This window comes from Furipterus horrens, unplaced genomic scaffold, assembly GCF_987537825.1.
Source record: "Furipterus horrens unplaced genomic scaffold, mFurHor1.1.pri manual_scaffold_5, whole genome shotgun sequence".
NCBI classification, from domain to species: Eukaryota; Metazoa; Chordata; class Mammalia; order Chiroptera; family Furipteridae; genus Furipterus; species Furipterus horrens.
In genome coordinates this window covers 56,450,979-56,478,644 of record NW_028327175.1, presented here as the reverse complement: position 1 = coordinate 56,478,644, position 27,666 = coordinate 56,450,979, and the positions used below count along the sequence as shown (strand labels likewise).

General features: G+C 37.2%; 1 protein-coding gene and 1 pseudogene across 2 annotated transcripts; one reads left to right on the top strand and one right to left on the bottom strand.

Annotated features, from left to right (window-relative positions):
- The first annotated feature begins 133 nt into the window (after positions 1-133).
- Positions 134-27,666, top strand: CCNH (cyclin H). Of its 2 annotated transcripts, none has more exons than XM_090276454.1 (9): positions 134-394; positions 3,082-3,204; positions 5,920-5,993; positions 7,152-7,362; positions 10,677-10,840; positions 20,968-21,038; positions 24,037-24,148; positions 26,861-26,921; positions 27,513-27,666. In XM_090276454.1, the coding sequence occupies exons 1-9, from the start codon at positions 278-280 to the stop codon at positions 27,549-27,551; spliced, it is 972 nt and encodes a 323-aa protein (XP_090132580.1). In that variant the 5' UTR covers positions 134-277; the 3' UTR covers positions 27,552-27,666. The 2 variants fall into 2 exon arrangements, with proteins under 2 accessions (XP_090132580.1, XP_090132579.1); XM_090276453.1 differs by having other exon boundaries at positions 26,861-26,936.
- On the bottom strand, positions 19,508-19,898 carry LOC150008661 (cytochrome c oxidase subunit 6C pseudogene; annotated as a pseudogene).

Below are 27,666 nucleotides of genomic sequence, written 5' to 3'. Positions count from 1 at the left end.
GGAGGAAAGGGGCGGAGCTAGTGCTGCGGCTCTCCGGAAGGCGGAGCACACCCGTCCACTGACGCAGCAGCGGCAGGCAGCGGCCAAATACGCGAGAGGTTCTACTCGCTCCGGAAGCGTGATTGCCCACGGAGTTAACCACGTGATCGTGACGTCATTGCAGCCGCGCCGGCCTGCCGGACGCCTGAAGAGTCGTGCCTGGGTCCTTCACACCACGCTGTTGTGGCATTTAGTGTCTTTTTCTTCAGTCTTCGTGGGCCTGGTGTCTGACTTAAAAATGTACCACAACAGTAGCCAGAAGCGGCACTGGACTTTCGGCAATGAGGAACAGCTGGCACGACTGCGGGCCGACGCCAACCGCAAATTCAAATGCAAAGCGGTGGCAAACGGCAAGGTGAGGACTCCTTCGGCTGCTCTGCTCTACTGGTCTCTGAAGTCTTAAAAAAGCTGCGCCCTGCCTGCCCTCTGCTCTCTGTACACTTCCCGCTCTCCTCCCTCTGCGGCTCGCGGTTATCTATTTAAACAGATTGTAGGTAGAGAGACGGACAAAATCATTCCCCGTCGCTGAGTGGCAGACAAGTAATTCGGCGAAGAGACTTAGTAGGTTGTCTGTGTGGTGAGGGACTAGGGCCGTTCACTTGTTAAGAGAGGATGTCGGAGAAGGCTTTTCCCAGTAACTGATGCAGAGAAGGTAGGGGAAGGACACCCTAGGCTGACAGAGCCTCCAGTGCATAGCGGGCGCTCCGAAGTCGCAGGGCTGGCTCCTGGAATCTATAGGCCCTTTGTAGTGGAAGCTGAGCCCTTGGGCAGGAAAGGGTAAAGAAGGTGGGGAATTTGTAAGCAGAAATAAAGAATTAGAACTTCATGATGAACGGATGGGAAACCTTTGAAGGATTTTAAATGGCAAATTAACCTTATATTCTGTACTAGAAAGAGTCCTCTGGCATCCTGGTGGTGAATGGTTTGGATAGGGCAGGTTGGAGGAAGGGAGATGAGAGCGTTAGCACAAATCGGTTGACTAAAGTGGTTTGGATTAATGGCCTCCAGCCAAGTCCTTTCTGCCTTTAGCTCCCACACACGTCTGTTTAATCTTTCCCTGCAAGCTGCAACACCCATACCAGCACAAACTTCTCTCCAGCAAGTATTCCATGTCTCAGACCTACTGTAACCGAGATACTGTACCTTTACCTTTGTCACATATTTCATATCACTTTTTTTTGTGTGCTGCTCAAAGTAGTACATATTATTATGCTGTTTGCCAGGCACTATTCTAAGCATTTAGCAAGTGTTAGCTTTTTCAATCCTTACAGCTACCGCCTGAGGTAGATTGTCACTTTCCTCCCTTTACAGCTGAGGAAACTCCGGTACATAGGGGTTGAATAACTTCTCACTGCCGTAGTAGTAAGTGACAGAACTAGGATTTGAACCCAAGGAATCTAGTTCTAGCATTCCTGCCCTAAACCGCAATTACATGCTCTCTCTATAAATTAGCACATGTATTAGTTTTCTAGGGCTGCCATAAAACACACATACACACAAATTAGGTGGCTTAAAACAAATTTATTGTTTCACAGTTCTGGAGGCTAGAAGTCTGAGATCAGGGTGTTGGCCCATTGGCGCTGTCTGCCGCTTCTAGGAGAAGATTCTTCCTTTCTCTCCCAGCTTCTGGCATGCGGCAGCATAACCCCAGTCTCTACTGCCATCTTCACATAATGTTGTTCCTCTGTTTCTGTATCTTCACATGTTCTTATAAGGATACCAGTCAGATTAGGAGCCACTCTACTACAGCATGACCTTTCTTTGTCGGCAGCCGTCTGTCTCGAGAGACGATGGTGTAGCTTCTTAAGAGTCTATCTGCACCACCGAGAATGGCTGTGCAGTCCGACTCGGGAGTGACACGGTATCTGTCTCCTCCCGTGTTGAATCGACATCTTGCGATGACGCTGGAGTGTCCTCTCCAGTGAAGCTGAAGCTACAGAGCCTGGGCAGGGTGATATGGAGGGTCTGCTGTTGCCCATGCAGCAGACCCCCCCTCTCTTCGCAGCTGAAGGGTCCAAGGGAAAGACGGAGTCAATACAGCTTGGCTTCAGGTGCGCCGCAGGAGTTGCCGGTGTTGACTACAACGTCAAACCGCCTTAGGGACTCCGGCTCCGGATTTTCTGTCGGGGTTTACTCCCTTAGCCTTTCCCCTGAAGAGGTATGCCGCAAGGCAGCGGAGGTTTTTTGGAGTCAGAGTTTTCCTTCTCTGACCTTTCTTTAACACGTTGCGTATGGGGGAATTTAAATGCCTTTTAGAAATGTCGAGAATTCTCGCCTCCTGTACGCAATGTGTTAACTAATTACATCTGAAGAGACCATATTCCCAAATAAGGTCACATTCTGAGGTGCAGGCATACCTCTTTTTATTGAGCTTTACTTTATTGTGCTTCACAGATGTTACTTCTTTTTACAAATTGAAGGCAAGACCCTTCACCTGCAACCAGATTACTATTAGCTTTATGGCGGTGGTCTGGAACCAAACCTACAATATCTCTGAGGTATGCCTGTACTGAGGGATTAGGACTTCAATATATCTTTTATTTTGGTAGTTGTAATTAAACTAGTAACAGCATCAAAAGGATATTTGTTGTGAAATTATATGTTGTGTATTCTATGGAGTTTACAGATACTTGAGAGGTAATGTCAGAGACAGTTTTCCTTGAGACACTTGATTTTTTATCTGAACTTGTGTCACTTAATGATTGAGATAAGGATCTTGAAAACTTTCCAACTATTTACAGTGTATATCTTCTTTTTGATTTCTAAATAATGATGTACCTGTGAGTGTATATGCACACTCCATCAGGATTGCTTATACCTAAATGAAGCAAATGCCTAGCTGACATTATGAGAAATTGTGAAATGATGGTTTAGTTTTAGTGTATCAAGTATTTTCCTAAAGCTATTTTATGTGATAGCGATTCTATAAAGAGAAAATGAGGTATGGCGTATTTCCCTTTGGCTGGAGAAATAAAGTAATCTGGACAGAGAAAAATATTTTAAAATTGTTACTGAACTTTTGTTGTAACTTTTGATCTAAAGGTTCTTCCAAATGATCCAGTCTTTCTTGAGCCTTATGAAGAAATGACACTCTGCAAATACTATGAGAAAAGATTATTGGAATTTTGTTCAGTGTTTAAACCAGCAATGCCGAGGTCTGTAGTGGTAAGTTACGGTAGCGATGAAGTATAATGCCTTTTAGCTGACTTCTGAGATACGACCCTTCTAAATTTGTAACTCAGTCCTGTATCTACTTCATTCAGGAACACAGTTTAGTTATATAAATATATAATATATGTATTTAAGTTTTTGTGACATTATTTTTCAGTACTGCTTTAAATTATGAATTCCTATGTCATATCTTATAAAGGGTCTCAAGCTTCATTTCATAGTCAGAAGACTTTTGAGCTTTGTTAGATAGGCCATGACATCCTCATTTTATAGGGAAAGAAAAAATTAACTTTTCCTCCAGGTTCTCAGTTAATGAGTAGAACTGGGACCAGAACATTTTCAACTGTATCACACATATTTGAAATAATGCATTCATTTATCATTTGTAATCATATACCCCAACTGAACCTTGTGCCAAAAAGAATTTTTAAACCTTATTAGTAAAAGCTGGAGATTTTCTTTGGGTAAAAAACTGTCTTGTGATTGTTTTAGATACATGGTTTTGAGGAGTGTGTGTGTGTGTGTGTGTGTGTGTGTGTGTGTGTGTCTGTCTTGTGATTGTTTTTAGATACATGGTTTTGAGGACCGCGTGTGTGTGTGTGTGTGTGTCTTGTGATTGTTTTAGATACATGGTTTTGAGGACCCTGTGTGTGTGTGGTGCTGGGACATTGGTGAAATGGTGAAGAGAAACAGTTACAATTTTTTGGCTATATGGATTTACATACGCTGTCCCTGCAATTGTCCGTATTGTGTGTATTTTTAAAGAAGATAAGCTGAGATTAAAAAGCTGAAAGATACAGAAAAAAGTATGAAATATTTTCTCTGTATCTCACAGACTTGTTTTGAAGATTAAATATGAAAGTCTCTTAATTGAAAGTCTGTATTAAGTTTTAAAGTCATATAGAGTGAATAACTTAGGACACAGTAGGGAATAACCCTCTAGGAAATTATCTTCATTTTTATAGTTGAATAAATTGAAGTTTATTGAAAATACTGAGTCCAAAACTATTCGCAGTATCTTCTTAGTTTATCAGATCTTCATCTGAGAGATCAAAGATTCAGGAAGATTTTTAGATATATTTGATTAGTTTCTGTCTCCAGATTTAGTTCATTTCTGATAAAAGAACTATAACACAAAGTAGTAGGTTTAAGTGATCTTTTCAGATGAAGAAACTCAGTCCTTGATGGAATGTCTTTATACAACTTGCTTATTTATAATTGATGAAGAATTTTATTTTTTTTGTATCACATAAAATGGCATAAAATATTTAAAAGGAAATATTCTTTTTTTAAATTGTAAAATAGATAAATGTTTATTTCATTGGTTCTAGCCAAATGACATAGGTTAAAGTGCAGGCTTTTCACCCTGACTGTTGTGACTCAGTTGATTGGGCATCGCCCCGCAATGCAAAAGTTCACAGCACCAGTTCATTTCCCGGTCAGGGCATATTCTTAGGTTGTGGGTTCAGACCCCAGTTGGGATCATATGCCATCTCTCCATCTCTTTCTCCCTTCCCCACTCTAATAAATAAATAAATTATATTTCTTAAAAAGTACAGGCAATTTTTTGTTGAGTCTAGTCCTTATTAAGATATACGACCTTGAACATACCAGTTCACCTCAATTTCCTTCATTGTAAAGTGAAGATAGCAGTGTTTCATCATCTGTTTTAAGGATTACAGTGAGATGGTAGTTTTGTGCTTGGCACAGAGCCTGGCACAGGGCATTCAGTCAGTAAACAGGTGCTGCTTCTATTGTTTGGTTTGGCAACCGTGATCATGGTTAATATCACAGATCTGGAGTAGATTTAGGGAGAAAGTTTATTGCCCCAACTGTTATAGTGAATATTTTTGTAAAATTGACTGGTTACACTGTGAACATTTATATTTTTCCTCCTTAAATTTTTCTAATTTGGGCCACTTTTATTATTCCGAATTCTAAAACAAACACACAAAACATTTTTAAAATAAGCCAGTAACCATAGGACGGATAACCCAGGGCAGATGGTGAAGGGCAGCAAAAGATCTTTTGGCTGTGGTGTTCCCGTAATGTCTCAGTACAGTTTATTTTGATTAAAGAAGAATTAAATTTTGGTATTTGGTATAAATAACATTTTCAAAGAAACTTTTTAAATTAAATTTATTGGGGTGACATTGGTTAATCAGATCATGTAGGTTTCAGGAGTACATTTCTGTGATACATGATCTGTAAATTGCATTGTGTGCCTACCACCCAAAATCAGATCATCTTCTGTCACCATGTATTTGGTCCCCTCTATCCCCCTTCCACCCCTCTTTCCTCTGGTAACCACTCTACTGTTGTCTCTATCTATGAGCTTCAGTTTTATATCCCACATATGAGTGAAATCATATGGTTCTTGGCTTTTTCTGACTGACTTATTGCACTTAACATAATATTATCAAGGTCCATCTGTGTTGTTGCAAATGGCAGTATTTCATCTTTTCTTATGGCTGGGTAGTATTTTATAGTATATTGTACCACATCTTTATCCAATCCTCTGCTTAAGGACACTTTGGTGTTTTCATGTCTTGGCCACCATGAATAATGCTGCAGTGAACATAGGGGTACATATATCTTGTGAATAAATGTTTTTGAAGACACCTTTGATAAGTTTTATTTCTTTAATTAAATTTAACATGTATATGTGAATAGATTTCTGATAAAATATATATGTATTTTTAACCTTAGGGTACAGCTTGTATGTATTTCAAGCGTTTTTATCTTAATAACTCAGTAATGGAATATCACCCCCGGATAATAATGTGAGTATAAGTCTAATTTATTGATTTTTATTTAAGGGGACCTTCGTACCACTGTGTGTGTGTGTAAATGACTTCTTAATAAAGGGTAATTTAGATTTGCATTCTATTCTAAACTTAAGTTCCCTGAATACACTTCTTACAAATCTGTAATACTTCCCTGTAATACTAATGGCATCTCAACTTCAACTTGTCCAAATTCAAATAGTGGGGTTTTTTTTTCAAGCTAGCTTTCCTAATACCACTTTCGGCTAGTGGCACCTTTCTTCTCCCAGTTGCTGAGTGAATCACTAGTGGTAACTGCTCTCCCCCATCCCGTCAGTTTACGAATCCTATAGGTCCATATTCATTTCAATTGAACAAAGGTCTTTGTGTTTCTGCTCTCTGCTGACCACTATGCTTATCATTGAAGATAAAATTGAAAATAGTAGGAGACTCATCAAAGAGCTTTCTGTCAATCACATTGCCCCTATTTGTTTTTTCCACTTTTCATTCCCATTTCTACCAATATAGGTCACATCCTTATTACTTTTAATCTTGATTTTTGCAGTAATTTTACTACTAGTTTCTCACTCTGAAATTTATGTCGTAGTGATGAGTTTCTTAGGTTTGTTCACAAGTTAGTAATCCCCTGTGCAAATGCCCTTGGAGACTTCCACTGATGGGCCTTCCACAAAGGTAGTTCTTTAACCTACCTTTCATCCCATGCCCATATGGTACGTGTGTGTGTACTGTTGTATTTTTTTCTCTTCCATCTATATTTCATGTTACAAAGTATTCCTGTTCCTCAATTATTTCATTCTTCCAGCTATTTAGGTTGAACACTATGAAACTGACATTAAGTCATTAATGTTAAATGCTGTTACAGTATTACATGGTTCAACATAATTTTATAGTCTCCTATGAATGAGAAGTTTGAACAGGAAACTATCTGTCTCTCCTCTCTCTTTTTTAAATACCCTGTGATGTCTATCATAGTCGCTTGTGAATATTAGGTAATTTTAGAATGTACTTTTAGAAATAAAATATTTAGATATTTTTCAATATATATACATATATACTGTGTGTGTGAGGGAAAATGACTTCCTAGTAAAGGGTAATTTAGACTTGAATTCTATTCTGAATTTAAGATCCCTCATTATAGTCCTTATTTTCCATTAGGCTCACTTGTGCATTTTTGGCCTGCAAAGTAGATGAATTCAATGTATCTAGTCCACAGTTTGTTGGAAATCTGCGGGAGAGTCCACTTGGACAGGAGAAGACACTTGAACAGATTTTGGAATATGAACTGCTTCTTATACAGCAACTTAATTTCCACCTTATTGTCCACAATCCTTACCGACCATTTGAGGGCTTTCTCATTGACCTAAAGGTAATTTTGTTGATATAAAGTAAACTAGTAGAGTGTTCTCCTTTGCTATTGTACTGTAACCAAATGAATTCAGAATTAAAACTTTTAATTATCTCAATTGTTACAACATGGGCTCAGCTAAAACTTGAGTGTGGCCAGGTTTTCTAGGGCAAAGGCTCTCAAACTTCAGTATGCATCAGAAGCACCTGGGGAGCTTGTGAACTCAATGTTGGGCTGCGATTCCAAAGCTCCTGATTTAGTAGATCAGCAAATAGTGACCCAGTGATCATAATGAGGACCACTGTGAGTTCAGAATAATGATCTTAAAAACTTAAGATACCTCTTGTAACTCTGAAGTATACTTCATAGATCTGATATAAAGAACCATAAAAAATTCTTAATTTTAAACTGGAAGATTGCTGTGCCTTCTAGTTTTAGTGCATTGTGAACTGGAATCAATATGTAGGCATAAAAAATGTAAGTAAATATGTATTGACAAAAACAGCTTTTAAGTTATTTTGTTTTGACTCTGAAAGAGGACTTGGATTATCTGAGTAAAGTCAAACAGGAATCAGAAACTGGTTCATTCATCTCAGTTTAAAGGTGAAATCTGGGTACCTTCCATATGCCAAACATCTGGCTTGATGATGATGCCAGGAATGAAACAGAAACAGCCTCAACTTTTATACACCTTATAGTCTACTGGGAAAGATGATCATTTGTTCAGATGCTCAGTGTTACAGAGAGGGAAAATACAGGATAATTTTAGAATGAGATAGCAGATTGAGAGGAAGGGAAGACAGTACTGAGAAGGTGTCATTTAAAGTGAAATTCATAGCAAGAGTAGGGATTTGGTGGTGAAAGAGCATCCCAATAGGACTTCTCTGGTCAAAGATCCAGGTTCAAGAACCATGTGCACTAAAGAACCTAAACAGCTTAGAAACTGAGGGGAAAACTGCCACAGAGTGCTGCCTAAGTGGCAGGCAGAACCTGGACTGTGGAGGTGATGGTCAGGATTTTGAATAGAGCAATGGTAAGCCAATGAAAGGTTTAGTCTGGAGAGTAGCAAACTAAGTTTACACCCTAAAAAAAGTCATGTTTTCAAGCTCATGCATCAGCCTCCATCAAATATTTATTACACATCTGTATGTGTCATGTTGTGTGGAAAATGGATAAAAAGATACCTGTTACTGTGCGTTAGTTTCACTCATGTAGCAGCAGGAGGTCCAGAAAGAGCTGCTTGGACTTCAGTAGGTGGAATCAGTGGAGCTTGAGGTTTCATTGCATATGGAGAGTGAGGACCGGTGGGGAACCTTTGGGTTTCTGGCCTGAGCACATGGTGTACTGCTTTCTTATGCAGGAAGTACAGGCACAAGAGATTTGCTGATGGTGGGGGAATGGGGGTAGTTGATGAATTTCGTTTGGAACATGATAAATTTCTATTGCCTGCAACTCACACAGGCGGGTAGTCATTTGTATCTGGAGGTCAGAGATGTTGGCTACATTTAGGCATAATTGCCCCACGAAAATCAAAAGTGGGTTGGCCATGAGGACCATTGAAAGGGTAGGTAGAAAAATAACAAGAATCTCCTAAGAAAGCTGAAGAATATCGAGAGGTAGGACTTTATAAAGAAGTGAGGGAGAAAACTTTTAGAAGATGAGTGTGGGCCACTCCCCAATCCCACTCCGAATTTAGGCAGAGTGAAAGTAGTTGGATAACATTTGCTGGATTTAGTGGCAGAAAGGTCATTTGTGGTCTTGGTGAAATTAGTCTCTGGAGTGTGAAGGAAGAAAGAAGAAAGCAGATTAGAGCCATTTGGGGAATAAATAGAAGGTGAAAAAACAAGTATATGTAACTTGGATTAGACAGCTTGTCTTTGAAGCGGAAAAAGATGGGATTATTTTGGAGATGCTAGAACTGCTAGAAATAGAGAAAAGGGACTTTTTTTGTTTTGTTTTGTGGAAGAAACTGATGTGGAGAGCTTGTAGTGAGAGAAAGCTTAAAGGGAAAAGTGGAAAATATGGAGCGCAGGTTTCTCTGGAGTAAGGTAGAAGGATTGCCTTAAAGAGAATAGCTCTTAAGGAAGGGAAGGAGGAAAGCATGAGTGAAGATAGTCTTATGCCCAGGGAATTGGTGGTGGCAGGAAATAAGAGTGTCATTTTTTGTTAAGAACCGAGGTCATTTTCTGAGAGTGATGGAGTTTCTGAGAATTATTAACGACATTTGAGAGAGATGGAAATGTTTAACATAGTCACTGAAAAATAGGACAAATTTTCTATGGAACATTATAGGGTTGAGAGCCCTAATAAGATCAGGGAACCTACATTTATAATAATATCAGACCTACTGCTTGTATTGTTTTCTGTAGCAGCACTCAGAAATCTGGGTATGGTTGGTAAGAAGAAGGTTTGTTGAATTCACCTATTGTTGAAGTTTTGCCAGAAATGTGTTGGCAGCATATCAGGGCAGGGAATTCAGGAGTGAAATAAGGACCATAGGATACAGGCGAGTAGGAGCAAGTAGAGGGATAAGGGACCAAAGGTTCTAAGGAGGAAGTCAAGGAATAGCTGTGAAGGAATTGAGCAAATATATTGGGAAAAGGAGCACTGTGGTCAGAGTGGAATGTCTGAATTTATCATATTAGAGGTCAGGCATTTTGGGATATTGACAAGACCTGCATGTGACTACACGATTGTATCTGACATTTTGTTTCAGATTGTACTGTAGGAAAGATTCCTTAAATCCAAAGAGTTAGGGCTCATCTTACAGGATAACAATTGTCAAAATATGAAAACTTCCATATTTCCTAGGCATATGCTAAAAATAATTCTGTAATCAAACTAAGATTTATTTCCATTAGCTCTTTCTCAAAAATAAACTTAAATAGAGGAATTTCAAATCAAAATGAAGTGGCGCTTTCCTTCCTAAGTGTTGTCTTACATCTGAATTGCCTGGGAAGTATTTACCTGGGAGTATGTATTTCTTAGGTTAGCTTGACCAAGTGGAGTTTTTAAGGGCTTCCTTTCCCCTTATTCAAAAGGACAAAGAGAGGGGTTAACGTAAATCAGAATAACCAAGTACATTGCTGGGAACTTGAGCTATATTATCTCAAAACATATAGTTCTTATATAGTGACTGCACTTTCGGTACATTCTAATGTTGAGCACAAAATCATATTACATGTAAAGATCGTTGTTGCTGGGGTGTAGAAAAGAAGTTACTTTTGTAAAAGCATCCTGTGTTAAGCACTTTCTGGTTAATACAGATATTTTTTAATGGTTGGTAGTCCCATTAAACCCTCATAAGTAATAAAATGTGCAAACTTTCTCTTTAGACCCGCTATCCCATGTTGGAGAATCCAGAGATTTTGAGGAAAACAGCTGATGACTTTCTTAATAGAATTGCATTGACGGATGCTTACCTTTTATACACACCTTCTCAAATCGCCCTGACTGCCATTTTATCTAGTGCATCCAGAGCAGGAATTACTATGGAAAGGTATTAATTTGTGTTTTAACTCAGATCACTCAGTCACTCAATCTGTTTTCTCTTGGAGTCTGAGGTTTTAAGGTTCACTTGGTGAATAGAGTCCTGTTATATCTCTTGTGGCTGGAAAGCGTGGCAACTGAGAGAAGAAATGAAATCACCTTTTAAAGAAGTCTTTAAAATTTAGGACAGTGTTTTTAAGCTAAGATGATCCATTTATGACTAAAGTAAAAGGAAGTCAGTTGATCTTCAAAAGACTGATAGCTATCACTAAATGGCAAATTTAGAAGTTTTGTGAACTGGTAAGCAACATGAATGCACAAAATATATTTGCCTTGTTTTATTCTGCTGTGGAGCATGTGTGGCACATGGAATTCAGTAAAGCTTTAGTGAATGAATAATGCTTTAGAGAATATCCAAATGAATTGCAATTCATCTTTAAATAGTAATAGTTAATACATAAAAGCACACTGAGAATGAAGTTCTATGATAAGCACTTTACCTGAATTTAATTCACTTGATTCTTATAGCAAATACCTTGAGTACAGATTAATTAAATATTATACTGTGTCATTTATATTTATTTATAACTGGAGCACATTCTGGCAACAAATTAGACTTTTTAAATTTTTATATTTAATTTCTTTAAGACCTTTGAAGTCTGCTTGATTTTATTCCTTGAAAGAGCTAAGAAAGTATTCTACATGTTTGTCATCCCTCATCCATAACTTCAAAATCCATTTATATGGAGGCAGCAAACAGCATACCTGATTTAGTCTTTATTCAACTTAATGGCAATATGTTTTCCTGCAAAGTATCAATATTTATATTACTAATTACAGGATACTGCCCCAGACATCACTGGAATATTATAGTTTGCATTTATGATATATACATCAGGTTACCTTTTCAAGACATGAACATTTCTAATCTCAAAACAAATCCAAGATAAGGATTTGTGGGCCTACATTTTAATTTATGGTATACCTCTACAAATACAGCTAACCAACTGTATATAAAAATATACATTTAATCCCAAAATTATTTATATACCTATCTAATTACTGAGCAAGCCTTTACTGCGTGCTTTTTATGTACCATGCACTGTGCTACATTTTAGGAATGTAATAACAAGCTGTTAAGCCCTTGCCCTAGTTGAAAAAGATAGTCCTACAGATAATTCATATCAATGGGATTTTGGTGTGAGGCTTCCAGTCTTTAAGGAAAGAAAGTCTCTTTTCCACAATTCAAATAATGAAATGTTTGATTAATCTGTTTAAGTATATATCTTATACAGTGTATATGCAATTTATTCAGTGGTGAACTTTTTCTTAGAGATAGAGGATTTTGTTGATGATTTCCTTTTCTGTGCAAAAACTTTTAGTTTGAAGTAGTTCCGTTGTTTATTTTTTATTTTGTTTCCCTTGCCCAAGGAGATTTACTAAAAGCAATGTACAAGAGTTTACTGGCTGATGTTTTCATCTAGGTGTTTTATAGTTTTGGGTCTTACATTTTAGCCGTTAACGCAATTTGAATTTATTCTTGTACATGGTGTAAGAAAGTGGTATAATTTTATTCCCTTTTCCATGTAATATCTGTCCAGTTTTCTCAGCACTGTTTATTTAAGAGATTGTCTTTACCCTATTGTATATTTTTGTCCCCTTTGTCATAGATTAATTGACCATATAGGCGTGGGCTTATTTCTGAACTGTCTGTTCTGTTCCATTGATCTTCACGTCTGTTTTTATACTAGTACGTTGCTGTTTTGATTGCTATAGCCTTGTATAGTTTGATATCAGGTAGCATGTTACTTCCAACTTTGTAGTTCTTTGTCATGATTGCTTGGCTATTTGGGATTTTTAGTGAATTATATTGAATTAAAGATTAATTTGGAGGATTGTATGTTTCTAGGAGTTTATTCCTCCAGGTTGTCCATTTTGTGGGCATAAATTGTAATATTTTCTTATAATCCTATGCATTTCTGTGCTGTCAGTCATCACTTCTCTTTCATTTCTGATTTTATTTTTTAAATTTTGGTTCTTGATGAGTCTGGTTAAAAGTTTATTGATTTTCTTTAAAGAAAACAGCTCTTGGTTTTATTGATCTTTTATCTATATTGAGACTTTTATTTGACTCTAATCTTTATACTTTCTACTCACATTGGGCTTTGCTCTTTTTCTAGTTGCTCTAGGTGCAAGGTTATATTGTTTGATATTTTCTTGTTTCTTCAGGTAGGTACTATGAATTTCCCTCTTAGAACTGTATTTTGGGTTGTTACATTTTCATCTTCATTTTGTCTTGAGGTATCTTTTGTTTTCTTCCTTGACCTCATTGTTAACCCATTCATTGTTTAGTAACTTGTTATTTAGTGTCCATGTGTTTGTGTTTTTCAGTTTTCTTCTTGTAATTGGTTTCTAGTTTCATAACATTGCAATTGGAGAAGATGCCTGATATAATTTGTCATCTTAAATTTTTAAAGACTTGCTTTGTGGCCTAATGTGTCATTGATCCTGGAAAATGTTCCAGTTGTACTTGAATATATATCCTGCTGCTTTTGCGTGAAATGTTCTAAAAATATGAAATACAGTGGTGCCTCAGTACTCATCTGTTAATGTGTTCCGGAACTTGTGACGAGTGCTGAAACCAATGAGTAGCAAGCAATCCACAAGTGATGAAGCATTTACTTTTATGGGGTGGCATCATGACTCATAGCAGTTCTAGCAAGTGTGATGATTCCCAAGCAAGTGCCCATTGGTGAAACATTTTTTTTTATCTCATCAAAATGCAATAAGTTCAGGGTTTGACAAGTTCTGAAGCTGACGAGTACTGAGGTATGACTGTACATGCATCTGGTCTAATGTTTCATTTAAGGTCACTGTTTCCTTGTGGATTTTCTGTCTGGATAATCTATTGATATTAATGGAGTATTAAATTTCCCTATTATTACTGTATTAATGGTTATTTCTCTCTTTAAATCCATCAGTATTTGCTGTATATATTTAGGTGCTTCTCCATTGGCTGCATAAATTTCTGCAATAGTCAGTAGTCCCTCTCTATATCACAGTTCACTTATCGCGGTCTCACTGTACCGCGGGATTTTTAAAAATATTGTATTTAATTTATCGCGGATTTTTTGCTATATCCCGGGATTTTGCGGTACTGTGTACATATATTGTTAAAGTTACATAGGTTTAAGAGTGTAGAATATGTTTAAGAACATAAGTAGTGTTTATAAAAGTGTGGCAAAGGTTAATAAGGGAGTGGGAAAGGTTAATAAGGGACTGGGAATGGTTTATAAGTGTGTGGGAAGGGTTTATAAAGCCTTAAAATATATATAAATACTAAAATAAATGTAAGGTTCCTACTTTGCGGATTTTCACCTGTCGCAGGGGAGTCTAGAAGGTAATACCCACGATAAGTGAGGGAATACTGTATATGTTCTCTTGTTGGATTGCTCCCCTTATCAATACGAAATGTCCTTGGCCTCATGTTATACCTCTTGTTTTAAAGTCTATTTTGTCTGATATGAATATTGCTATCCCATCTTTTTTGTTTGTTTGTTTCCATTTGCATGAAATATTCTACCCCCACCCCACCCCCCTTTACTTTCAGTCTGTGTGTCTTTCAACTGAAGTGGGTCTCTTGTAGGCAGCTTGTATATGGGCCTTGTTTTCTTATCCATTCTGCCACCCTGTGTCTTTTGGTTGGGGCATTTGTTCCATGTATATTTAAAGTAATTGTTGATAAGTATATAGTTATTGCCATTTTATTGTTTTCTTACTGCTTTTTTAGTCTTCTTCCTTTCTTATTCTTTTGCTCTCTGGTATGTTGATGTTTTCTGTAGTGTTGTGTTTAGATTCTTTTTGCTTCGTTTCTTATATACTGTAGATTTTTGGTTTGTGGTTACAATGTACTTCATATATACCAAGCTATATTTATAGAAGTCTATTTTAAGTTGATGGCTGCCGAAGTTTGAACACATTCTTTAATAACTCCCATTTTTACTCACCCCCTCCATATATATATATATATATATATATATTTTATTTTTAGTTATTTTTTTAATTGATTTTGAGAGAGGAGCATCAATTTGTTGTTCCATTTATTTAGCATTCATTGGTTGATTCTTGCATGTCCCTTACTGAGAATTGAACCCTCAACCTTGGTGTATTGGGATGACACTAACCAGCTGAACTACCTGGCCAGCCAGGGCTCAAGTTTGGATTTGTCATTATTCGTTACTACTTTTGTGTGTGTCTTTTTGTATTCTTTGATTTCCTGTTATAATTACACATAATTTTTCTACTTTTGTCTTTTAACCTTTGTGCTAGCTTTTTATTTTGTTGGTCCACTGCTTTTATTGTGTTTGTTTCTGTCAGTGAGAGGTTTTTAAATTTTTTTTTTTTTTTTGGCTATTTCTCATATTTTTTACTCTTTCTTAAAGAATTCCCTTCTTGTATTACTGGTTTAGTGTTGACGAACTCCTTTAGCTTTTTTATCTTGTCTGGAAAACTCTTTATATTTTCTTCAAGTAGAGTAATCTTGGTTATAGGTCCTTGCTTTTTATCATTTTAAATTATTTTTTGCCAGTCCCTTTTGACCTGCAAAGTTTCTGTTGAGAAATCAGCTGACAACTTTGTGGGAGCTCTCTTATACATGACCAACTCTTTTCTTTTGTTACATTTAAGATTCTCTGTCTTTTTCACTTTGGATATTTTAATTAGGATGTATCTTGATGTGAGCCTCTTTGAGTTCCTCTTGTTTGGTTCTCTGTGCACTTCCTGCATTTGTATGTCTCTTACCTTCATGAGGTTTTGAAGGTTTTCCATCATTATTTCTTCAAATAGGTTCTCAATTCAATCCCTTGCTCTTACTCTTTTCATTCTGGTACCCCTATGATACAAGTAGTGTAAGCTTGAGGTTGATCCAGAAGTTCCTTAAACTGTCCTCACATTTTTAACTTGATGTTTTTTTTTTTGGTACTTATGCTTCCAGATCACTGATATGATCCTTTGCTTTATGTAGTCTGCTGTTGGTTCCATTGAATGAATTTTTTATTTCAGTAACTGTATTCTAAATTTCTGACTGGTTCTTTTTTATGGTTTCTCTTTGTGTATCTTTTTTCATCCCTTTACTTTTAATCTGTAGTCTGTATGTATCTTTTTCGATCTGAAGTAGGTCTGTTATAGATGGCATATGCAAGGGTCTTGTTTTCATATCCGTTCAGCCATGCATTCAATCAGTGTTTTGACTGGAGCATTTAATCCATTTCTGTTTGAAGTAATTATTGATAGATATGTATTTATAACCATTTTATTCATATTTTTGGTTGTCTTTTTCTTCTTAAAGAAAACTTTAACATTTCTTGTAATACCGGTTTGGTTGTGATGAACTCCTTTAGCTTTTTCTTGTCTGGCAGGCTCTTTATTTGTCCTTCTATTCTAAATATAGTTTTTCTGGGCAGAATAATCTAGGTTGTCGTCGTCGGCAGCCGTCCGTCTCGAGAGACGATGGTGTAGCTTCTTAAGAGTCTATCTGCACTGCCGAAAATGGTTGTGCAGTCCGACTCGGGAGTGACATGGTATCTGTCTCCTCCCGTGTTGAATCAAGTGCGATGACGCTGAAGCTACAGAGCCTAGGCAGGGTAATATGGAGGGTCTGCTGTTGCCCATGCAGCAGACCCCCCCTCTCTTCGCAGCTGAAGGGTCCAAGGGAAAGACGGAGTCAATACAGCTTGGCTTCAGGTGCGCCGCAGGAGTTGCGGGTGTTGACTACAACGTCAAACCGCCTTAGGGACTCCGGCTCCGGATTTTCTGTCGGGGTTTACTCCCTTAGCCCTTCCCCTGAAGAGGTATGCCGCAAGGCAGCGGAGGTTTTTTGGAGTCAGAGTTTTCCTTCTCTGATGTGCCCTGACTGGAAGATCGAACCAGCGACACTTAGCTCGCAGGCCGACGCTCAATCCACTGAGCTAAACCAGCCAGGGCCCAATCTAGGTTGTAGGTCCTTGCTTTTCTTCATTTTAAAAGTTTTGCCAGTCCCTTCTGGCCTGCAGAAGTTTCTGTTGAGAAATCAGCTGACATTCTTGAGGGAGCTCCCTTGTAGGTCACTAACTGCTTTTCTCTTGCTGCTTTTAAGATTTTTCTCTTTGTCTTTAATCTTTTGCATTTTGATTATGATGTGTCTTGGTGTGGGCCTCTTTGGTCTCTATGCTTCCTGGACTTTGTGGTTTTTTTTTTTTTTTTTTCCTTCATTAGGTTAGGGAAGTTTTCAGTCATTATTTCCTCAGATAGGTTCTCTCTTTTCTCTTGCTGGTACCTCTAAGATGCAGATTTTGTTACACCTGATGTTGTACCAGAGGTCCCTTAAACTTTCTTCTCATTTATTGAAATTCATTTTCCTTTCTGCTGCTCTGAATGGATGTTTTCTGCTACCTTGTTTCCCAATCATTAATTCGATCCTCTGCTTCATCTGATATGCTATTTATCCCATCTAGTGTATTCTTCATTTCAGTCATATTCTTCTAACTGGTTCTTTTTTATTGTTTCATATATCCTTTTTTATACTGTTGAAGTTCTCACTACATTCCTTGAGTATCTTTATAACAATACTTTTGAACTGTGTATCTGGTAATTTTCTTGTCTTCATTTCATTAAGTTCTTTTTCTGGAGATTTTTGTTCTTTTATGTGGGGCATGTTTCTTTGTCTTCCCTTTTTGGATGCCTCTTTGTGTTTGTTTCTATGAATTTAGGTAGATCTGCAATGCCTTCCAGTCTTGATATGGTGGCCTTATGTAGGGCCTTGCTCAGCCTGTCAGGTCACCAGAGCTGGGCAACTCCAGGTGCGCCCCTTGTGTGAGCTGCGTGTACCCTACTGCAGTAGGTGAGCCTTGATTGCTGTTGGTTCGTGAATGGAAGGGATCAACCCCCAGGGCAACTGATGACTCAAGTGGTGGGGCTGCTGTGCAGGGGCTGATGGTACAGAGCAAAAATTGCTTCAGCGTGGCTTTGGTTGGGGCTGAGTCTGCCCCTTGAGTGTGCCACTCATGGAGTGCTCAGATGGTGCTCCATCATGGTCTGAAGCTGGCTACTGTATGCACTGTCTCTTGAGACCTCCCAGGAGGTACAGGCCAAGGTCAGCCACCATCTGTTTTTTTCCCAGGACCACGCAGTATGGGCTACAGAGTGATCTGTAGATGGCTGCTACTTGTGCTAGGCTGGAGTTGCCCAGAAGAGACCAGGCAGTGAACTGAGTACTGCTGTCGCTAGTGCCAAGCCTGGGGCTACTTAGCAAGAGTTATGTGGCACACTGAGGCCAGATTGCTTGTTTGGGGTTTGCAAACCTTTGAGAGAATATGGGAGCATCCACAGCATGAACCAGGACAGAACATTTGTATGGACAAGCTACTTGAAATGTCTTGGTATGCCCACAAGTTGGGTGAGGTGGGATCTCAGGAAATTTCCAGGGCATGGTGAACAGTATTAGGTTGATGGAGACCAGATATTATGCTTATCCGCATCTGCAGAGGGAGGACTCAGCAAAGGAACAATGTTCTCTGCCAGCATTTCTGTCTGGGAAGAAGCTGCTCCTCCAGCCCTCACCTCAGTGCCAGACAATTCCTCCCTGAATGTCCCTGGTGCCTTTTGAGCTACTGTCCCAGCATTGGGGCTCAGAATGAGTCTGAATAAATCCATGCGCAGGCCCTTTAAGAGGATCTCCTGGACTCCAGAAGACCTCCATCCTACTGCCACAATCTCTGCTAGTTTTCACAGCCAGAATTTATGGGGTCTTCTCTTTTTAGCACTAGAGCCCTGGTCTGGGAATCCTGGTGTGGGGCTGAGACTCCTCCTTCTTCACAGGGGACCACCATAGCTGAAATATCCCTTGTGATTTTTAACCACCTGTGGGTATGGGACCAGCCTGTTCTGCATCTCTGTCCCTCCTGCTAGTCTCGTAGTGGCTTCTTTATAACTTTATTTATAGGGCTTATATTCAGATAGATTTCATACAGTTCTCAGTGATGGTGGTTCTCTAGTTGCAATTTTTATGTGGTTGTGGGAGGATACAAGTACTGTGTTTACCTATTCCTCCATTTTGAATGGAAGTCTCCCTCTAATTCTTAATCACCCACATGAGTAACAGACCAGCCTATTTTGTGTCTCTGCCCCTTTTACCAGTCTTGGCATGGCTTCCTCTTTCTATCCTTAGTTATAGGAGTTCTGTCACCTAGTCTTTAGATGGTTTTCTATGATGGTTCTATAATTTTGTTGTAGTTTTGATGTGGTCATTGGAGGAGGCGAGCACAAGGTCTACCTACTGCACCATCCTGAATAAAGGGTAGGATATTGCTTTTATGTTATTACTGATTTAAAAAAGAAAAAGCCTTGGTGCTTGTGTTTTATATGGATGCTGCTGTAGATTATTACTCACAGTATGTTCTGTGGTTAGTTCTGGGTTTTCTTCTTTTTCATTGAATTTAGTGTTTTCTTATTTCCTCATTTGACTTTTTTAGATATTCTTGCTTGCCTATGGGTTTTTTTTTTAATCAAAATATTAAAATCTAACTCAGGATTGAGATTAAAAGTTGCTTATTTAAAAATGTTTTAGAGTTAAAGAATGTGGGCAGCTAACTCTTAGAACCAAATGCATTTTTTTTTTTTTATTTCTTAATTGTTTATTTATTAAGAGAAACTATTCCTTGGCTCAGACATTCATGTTTCATAGTTCAGGAACACAGGTCAGTGACAAACTTCCATGAAATTCAACCCAAAGAAATTCTTTACATTCCAAGATCACTTTGTACTCTGAAAGATACCAGCCTTCCTCATCTCCTCAAAATCCTTCCTGGAATCATAATTTCTGTAGAAATCTGCATATGCCTTCTTTCTTCTGTCAGCCACACCAAACTTATAGGCAGTTGCAACCCCCAAGGACACAAGGACGGCTCCAACAATATGAACTCGCAGACGCTTGGCCAGAAGGCCTCGCATCTGAGGTTTTGCCAAAGCACTGGAAGACATGGCGGTTGTATTCTCCTCAACACCAACGTCCTTCAGGATGGAGAAATGGACGACACGCCCAAATGCATTATTTTTATGCTTCAAAAGGAGTTTTAGGGGAAAAAGGGGAAAAGAAAAAAGAGTTTTCATTTTGAACTATGGGTAACCAGAAATTTATTAGTTGTTAAAATTCACTAAAATTAACTCCCACAATAGATGATGAAGATGTAATATCATCTGTAATATAATTTAAATCATCTTTATAGTTTAAAAGATATATAGCAAAACAATTTCTTAAAGAATTGTCTTTCTATTTTTGTACCTTTATTTCACCAAAGAAAAAAGTTAATTTTTTTTCCATTCATGTTTGAAATATGACTTATGCCGTGAGAATCTGTGTATTTGGGCTGTAACCGATTATAGATCAAGTTCAGGTACATAAAACCTCAGAAAAAAACATTTAAATGCAAAAATTATACTTTCATACTACTGTCATTGTTTCTGAGAAGAATGGATAATGAGGCTTTATATCCATTTAAGAAAAAGTATTAATACCTTTGATTTAGGTTCAGTGCAAACAAGATATAATAGAATTGTAAAGCGTGGGGCGGGTGTTGATATTCTTACTATTTGAATAGCTGTTAGTCCCAGGAAGAACAACTTTAATTAACATAGATTTGGTATTAAGGAGAGAAGAATCCTTACTAGTGCTAGGTTCCTGCTCTGTTACTTTTTCGCTTCATGACTTTGGGCAACTTACATGGTCATGATTTGTCTGTCCCTGGTACTCAGATTCCTTGTCTGTAAAATGAGGTTCAGACTCATAAAGTTTATATGTTAAGCACTTAACATTAAAAGAAATGGCTGTTGCTACTATTAATTTCATAACTGTAAAAGCTTTATATTACAGGTATTAAATGACCTTTGAACATTAAACATCTTTTCATTTAAGTTGTAAATCTATAAGACTAAGACCTATAGATTGTAGTTTTGTAAAGTTCAAATAATTTTTTAATACTTTGTAAGTAAATTAATTTTAAAATTGACCTGGGTGATTAAATGAACATGGACAATAACTTGTCAGGTTTTCTCAAGATGCTATGTGTATCCAGTAGATTAAAACTTTCTTCCTTTGTTTACCAGTTATTTATCAGAAACTCTGATGCTGAAAGAGAACAGAACTTGCTTGTCACAGTTACTAGATATAATGAAAAGTAAGTAAAAGAACACTTTCAAAATATTTTATAACTAAGCAACTTTGTAGAATATCCTCTTGATATTTAATAGATAAGATTGTTGTTTATAGTTACTTTCATTGAATTACATTATCGTGGAACCGTGAAGGATATATTGGCGGGGAACAAATAGAAGGTACGTGAAAAAACAGAATTTTTACACATATAGATAATCAGATTCAGAAAAATTTGAGTTTCAGAACGGGTTCTTCTAGAATATACACAAATATGTAATAGGCACTGTAAAAGGTCTAAAGGGAACTAAAGTTAAGTATAACATTTAAATTTGGAACTTCTGTTTTATAGATAAATAAGCTTTAACTAGTTAACATGTGTCATTTGCTAATCATTTTGTCGGTAAATATTCCAAAAACTGGTTCTCAACTGGGTGCGATTTTTGCAATATTGCTAGAATTTTTGGCTTTCACAACTTGGGGATTGGTCGTGGCTGCTACTGGCATCTAGTGAGTGGTGGCAAGAATGCTGCTAAAACATCTTAAATTCACAGTATGCCCCTTGGCAAGGTGAAAAATGGCTCCTCAAAAGATATCGATGTCCTAATCCTTGGAACCTATAAATCTTAACATATATTTGGAGGGGTGGGGGGTGTTGCAGATGTGTTAAAGGATCTCGAGATGGGGAAATTATCTTGGATTATCCAGGTGGGGCCTTAATATAATCACTGGGGTACTTATTACAAAAAGGCTGAGAGGGAGGTTTGACACAGAGAAGGCAATGTGAAGACAGCAGAGAGATTTGAAGATGCCAGCCTTGAAAACTGGAGTGATGGCCACAAGCCAAGGGATCCAGGCAGCCACCAGAAGCTGAAAAAGGGAAAGATTGATTTTCTCCAGGGCCTCCAGAGAGAGGGTGGCCATGCCAGCATTTTGATTGTGGCCCAGTGACATTGATTTCAGACTCTTGGACTTCAGAACCGAGGGAATACATTTCTGTTGTCTTAAGCCTTACTAAGTTTGTAGTAATTTTTAATGGTTGCATCAGGAAACCAATATAACCCCTTAAAACAAAGAATTGTCTAGCCCAAATTATCAATAGTGCTGATGTTGAAAAACCCTCTCTATTCTTCATTCTTGCCTGTCCCACTGAATGCTCATGGCTACTTGACTTCTCTTTACAATTAAAAAGTCAGTTGTTCCAATTGAATATTGTACCAATATTCTTGTTAATTGCCCCTGGCTGGTTTGGCTCAGTGGATTGAGCGTCGGCCTGCGAGCTAAGTGTCGCTGGTTCGATCTTCCAGTCAGGGCACATCAGAGAAGGAAAACTCTGACTCCAAAAAACCTCCGCTGCCTTGCGGCATACCTCTTCAGGGGAAAGGCTAAGGGAGTAAACCCCGACAGAAAATCCGGAGCCGGAGTCCCTAAGGCGGTTTGACGTTGTAGTCAACACCGGCAACTCCTGCGGCGCACCTGAAGCCAAGCTGTATTGACTCCGTCTTTCCCTTGGACCCTTCAGCTGCGAAGAGAGGGGGGGTCTGCTGCATGGGCAAGAGCAGACCCTCCATATCACCCTGCCCAGGCTCTGTAGCTTCAGCTTCACTGGAGAGGACACTCCAGCGTCATCACAAGATGTCGATTCAACACGGAAGGAGACAGATACCGTGTCACTCCCGAGTTGGACTGCACAGCCATTCTCGGCGGTGCAGATAGACTCTTAAGAAGCTACACCATCGTCTCTCGAGACGGACGGCTGCCGACGATTCTTGTTAATTAAACTTGAAGTTTAATTAAATGCTGAATAAACCAATAAAATATGAGGTTGGAAGATCTTGATCTTAAATGATAGAAATAAATGGTTGTAATTTTTATATTTTCAAAGTAAAGATGCTTCAGGACGTGGAAGCATCATTTCTTGGTATCTGTTTGACATGATCTTGAGGGCTTTCCCCTTTAAATTGAAAGTGATGGATTTGTGATTTATGAATCATAAAACTGTGGGTCTTCAGTTATACACTTGGAGGGTTCACTTCCAGAGCTAATTGTGATTTGGCCATTGTTAATTAGGATCATAAAATTTATTACATAGAATGGGCCTTAAAGATAACCCAGTGATCATTTTATAGCTGACAGTTTTATTACCTGTTTCTTTTCAGTACCTTAATTTTACTCCACTTATTTTAATATGAAATAAGAATAGTTAATAAAATACTCAGAGCTTTAACAGTATTAAGGTATATTATTCATTTTTCAGAAGATAATACCCTACAAGTGTTGTCACAAATGTTAATTCAGTTGAAAACAGTGCTTTATTTGCATTATGAAATAAGTCAGTGGCATAGTCATTTGGAGCACATGTCTGGCTAATAATAAGCCCTGGATCTCATTTTCCTGACAGATCTTGAGATTGATATTTTTGGGTTTATTGACATTGAATAACGAACAGTTCAGGTAGAGGATGTTTCTACAGTTGTAGTCACTGATTATAAAGGACATTTTTGTTTTTTTCGGTGATGTTTCATTGAATGGGTTCTGTATTTTATTGATGCAAAGCATTATTAATTGACACGTTTTTAGCAAGTATCCTCCCTTCATTGTGTTATGTAATAATGTTTCCTTTGTAAACAAGAAGTACACTCTTGACCCACCATCTGTAGGAGAGAATGTTATGAATATCATTGATGGCAGGGAACAAAGTATGTTCACTAAATGATGTGGGAATTTTTAAAAAGCCTTAAAACTGAGCAAAAAGTGACCACAATAGGATTTGAAAAATATACTGACTAGATTGTAGAGCTTGTTTATCTTTATGCTATATATATGGGCTAGGCAGCAGACAGCTATAATTACTTGAGCTAGAAGTATGGTGTTCATTGTATTTAAAAGCAGAATACAAATCCTGAAAAGGAGTCAAGTGGTTTGTTGTTACGCAACAAGATGGGAAAATATTCAACTCCCTTATGAGAGAACAAGGCTCTATTATCCAGTATAAATCCTTTTTAAAAAAATCTCTACAATAGGCATGCGAAACTTGGTAAAAAAATATGAAGCACCCAGACCTGAAGAAGTTGCTGTTCTGAAACAGAAGTTGGAGAGATGTCACTCTGCTGAGCTTGCACTTAACGTAATTACGTAAGTAGCTGTGATAGTGTTATTCAAAAATAGGCACGGGAATCCCTGAACCTCTTCAAGGCCTTTTAATTTTTGGATTATTTGCAGGTCTGAGATTTCATCTAAGGAACAATTACACTCTTCCAGACTTATTTCTGTTAGCTACCCTAGAGAAACTTGACGTATTTTCTTCCAGTGGTGAAATTTTACATTGAAGACAGAACCAATTGGAAAATGTGTTTTGTTTTGTTTTTTTGAGCCATAAGGAAAACCCATAATGTCTCATTCATTTGTAGGCTGAATGTGAAAATCACGTATTTAGGATCTTTATGTGCAAATTGAAAGACCTACTTAAACCTAATCTTTGAACAGGTTATAAACAGTTGGGAATCTGGGCAGGTAATAGGAATGGTAAAGCTGCAAACCATCGTTTAGCATAGATTTTAAAATTAGTGGGTTTCACTGGTAACTAACAAGAATGAAGTAGTGGTTGCAGAGAAGGATGTTGACTTTAATGAATGGAAAGTACAGTACTTTCCCTGTTACCCACAATTACACTTCCCTTGGTTTTTGTCAATTGTGATCCAAAAGTATTAAATGGAAAGTTCCAGAAATAAACTCAAATTTCAAATTGTGCGCCATTCTAAGTGGTGTGATGAAATCTTGTGAAATCTCACTCTGTCCCACCTTGGATGTGATTCATCCCTTTGTTCAGCATATCCATACTGTACAGTACAATATGATGATTTGAGACCACATAACTTACTACAGTACGATGTTATACTTACGCTTATTTTATTAGTTATTAATCTCTTACTGTGCCTAACTTAGAAATTAAACTATCATAGGTTTCAGAAATTAAACTTTATCATAGGTTTGTATCAAGAGGAAAAAAACAGTATATATAGTTTGGTACTCTCTGGGGTTTCAGTCATCCACTGTCTTGGAATATATCCCCTGAAGATACAGGGGAGACTACTGAATTACAGCACTGGTAATTTTCTTTTCACATTGATTTTAAAATGGGCTTAGACCAGGGCTTGGCATACTACATAGCCCATGGGCCAAATCCAGGCCAATGCTTGTTTTTAGAAATAGTTTGATTGGAACATAACCACACCCATTAGTTTGCATATTGTCTATCGCTGTTTTCACACTACAGAAGAGTTGGGTAATTGTGACAAAAATGGACTGTTGTGGCCTACAAGGCCTAATGTATTTACTATCTGAAAATTTTTAACCTCCAGGTCAGACCATGGAACTACTATTAATCCTGACCTTCTAGCTAGGTAACTGAATGGACAATCACCCAATATTCTTCACTACCAGAGTTTACATCTTACTCAGATTACCATCCACTTTGTAGTGTGACAAGCAAATTCTACATTTCTAGAGTATTTGAGGGGTGCTTCTTAAACTGTAAAGGACTTTGTTTTTTAAATTTATTTACTTTTGTAAAATATAACACATTACTAGAAAATGAAAAAAAAACATACAATATAAGCTTAAATTTTATTAAAACAGTCATAATTTTCCAAATTTCTGTAACAGTGCTTAAACATACAGTTTCATTAGGGACCACACTTATAAACACTACTTTAGGATAAAGTGTTTTCCTTGGTCTTTAAAATTCTTTTATCTTTTTAAATTACACAAGTAATAACTATATCATCATTATAAAGTCAGTCTGCACAGGTATACTAAAGTTCTCTTTGACCAAAAACCCCAATCATTTTCATCCTCAGAGGTAACTAGTGTTTACCTTTGCCAACTTTTACTCTGTGTTGTGTAGGAAAGTTTTTCCCTTTTCATTAATGTTTTCATACATATTATACATTTAATAGTATCAATCTTTTAATTCTTTCCTGTCCTGGTGAAGAAATATTATATTTGTATTTTAATTTGCATTTCCCCTATTACTATCAGGCATTAATGTTTGTATGTTTTACAGTCATTTGTATTTCTTCTTCTGTATTGCTTAAAACCTTTGCCTAAGTATCTGGTGTTATTTTCTTGATTTGTAGTCATATATTTTATATATTCATCTTTTAATATATTGTACACCTATTCCCTTTTGTTCTTTCACTTTGTGATACATAAGATTAGTCATTTCCTTTATGCTTTTACATCTAAATACTTTTTCTTAACCTAAATTAATCTATATTTTGTTTTGCTGTTTCAACTGTTTTAACCATTGAGAATTATTTGTGAATGATCTGAGGTAGAAATCTTGTATTAATTTTTTTCAAACAACCTGATGTAGCAGCCATTTTTAAATATTTGATATTTTTTCCTACTTATTTAAAGTACTCAATTTATTACAGATTCAACTCCTATAAATAGTTGTTTTTCTTACCTATCTGCTCTAATCATTTTAAGCTGTTTTAACTCTTTGTATATAAAAGCTGTGATATTTAAGTGTGGTGTTAACAATGTTTTGGTGAGAACTGAGACATGTCCCCACAATGTTTTTTCAGATTCCTTTTGCTATTTTTGCATCTTTCCAAAGTCAGATTTGATGAGTTCCATGAAAAATTGTATTAGGATTTTAATTAGAATTACATTGAATTTAAAGATGAATTTGAAAGATAGTCTTCATAATTAGTCATCTCTTTCCATGCATCCAGGCCATGTTCTTCAATAGACAGATAGTATTTTGTATAGCCTTGCTAGTTTATTTTATAGTTATGTGGCTAGTTGTTGGATTGCTTTTTAATGGTTGCCTAATTACAGGAAGAAAAGGAAAGGCTATGAAGATGATGATTATGTCTCAAAGAAGTCCAAACATGAGGAGGTATGTTCTCCAAAGGTAAATATAAAGTTATTCTTACTGTGCATTCTGGTGTGACTGTACTATTCAGATTTTATTGTTCCAGAATGCAAGCATTTATACATATATATACTCATATATGGGTTTGAAAGCCATCTTTTTTTTTTTTTTTTTTTTTTTTTGCATCCTTTATGTACATTGCCCCTTGCTATAGGGATTTTTTCCCTCACTTATCTTAGTCTGTTCTGAAGCAGTAGAATAGTTATTTGATGAAGAATCCTTCCTATGGTCATAAAAAGCAGCAGGGGTAGACATACATGCTATAAATTTTTGTTATATTTTTTACTCTCTAAGGATTCTTCTCCTACCCTTAAAAAAAAAAAAAATAGGTATATATATATATATATATACACCTGGGAAGTCTTACATAAATGAATACTCAGAGGCAGAAGGTCACAACTATAATCTTTATTCCTGTACCTGAAGTAGTCTGGTGAGATTAAACAACTACAAATTTTCCTGGTTTATATACCTTTTGTAATCAGCATAGTAAAAGAACATTATACTAGTTATGCTACAATATGATATCCTTACTACATCTTCTTTCCTTCTTAGGAAGAATGGACTGATGATGACCTGGTAGATTCTCTCTAACCATTTGAAATTGATCTGTCAATGCTAGCAAATCAACAGAAGAATGAAACATATCTGGCATTTAAATTTCTTTAAAAGTGAAATAATGTGAAAGCATCAAAATACAGTAAACGTT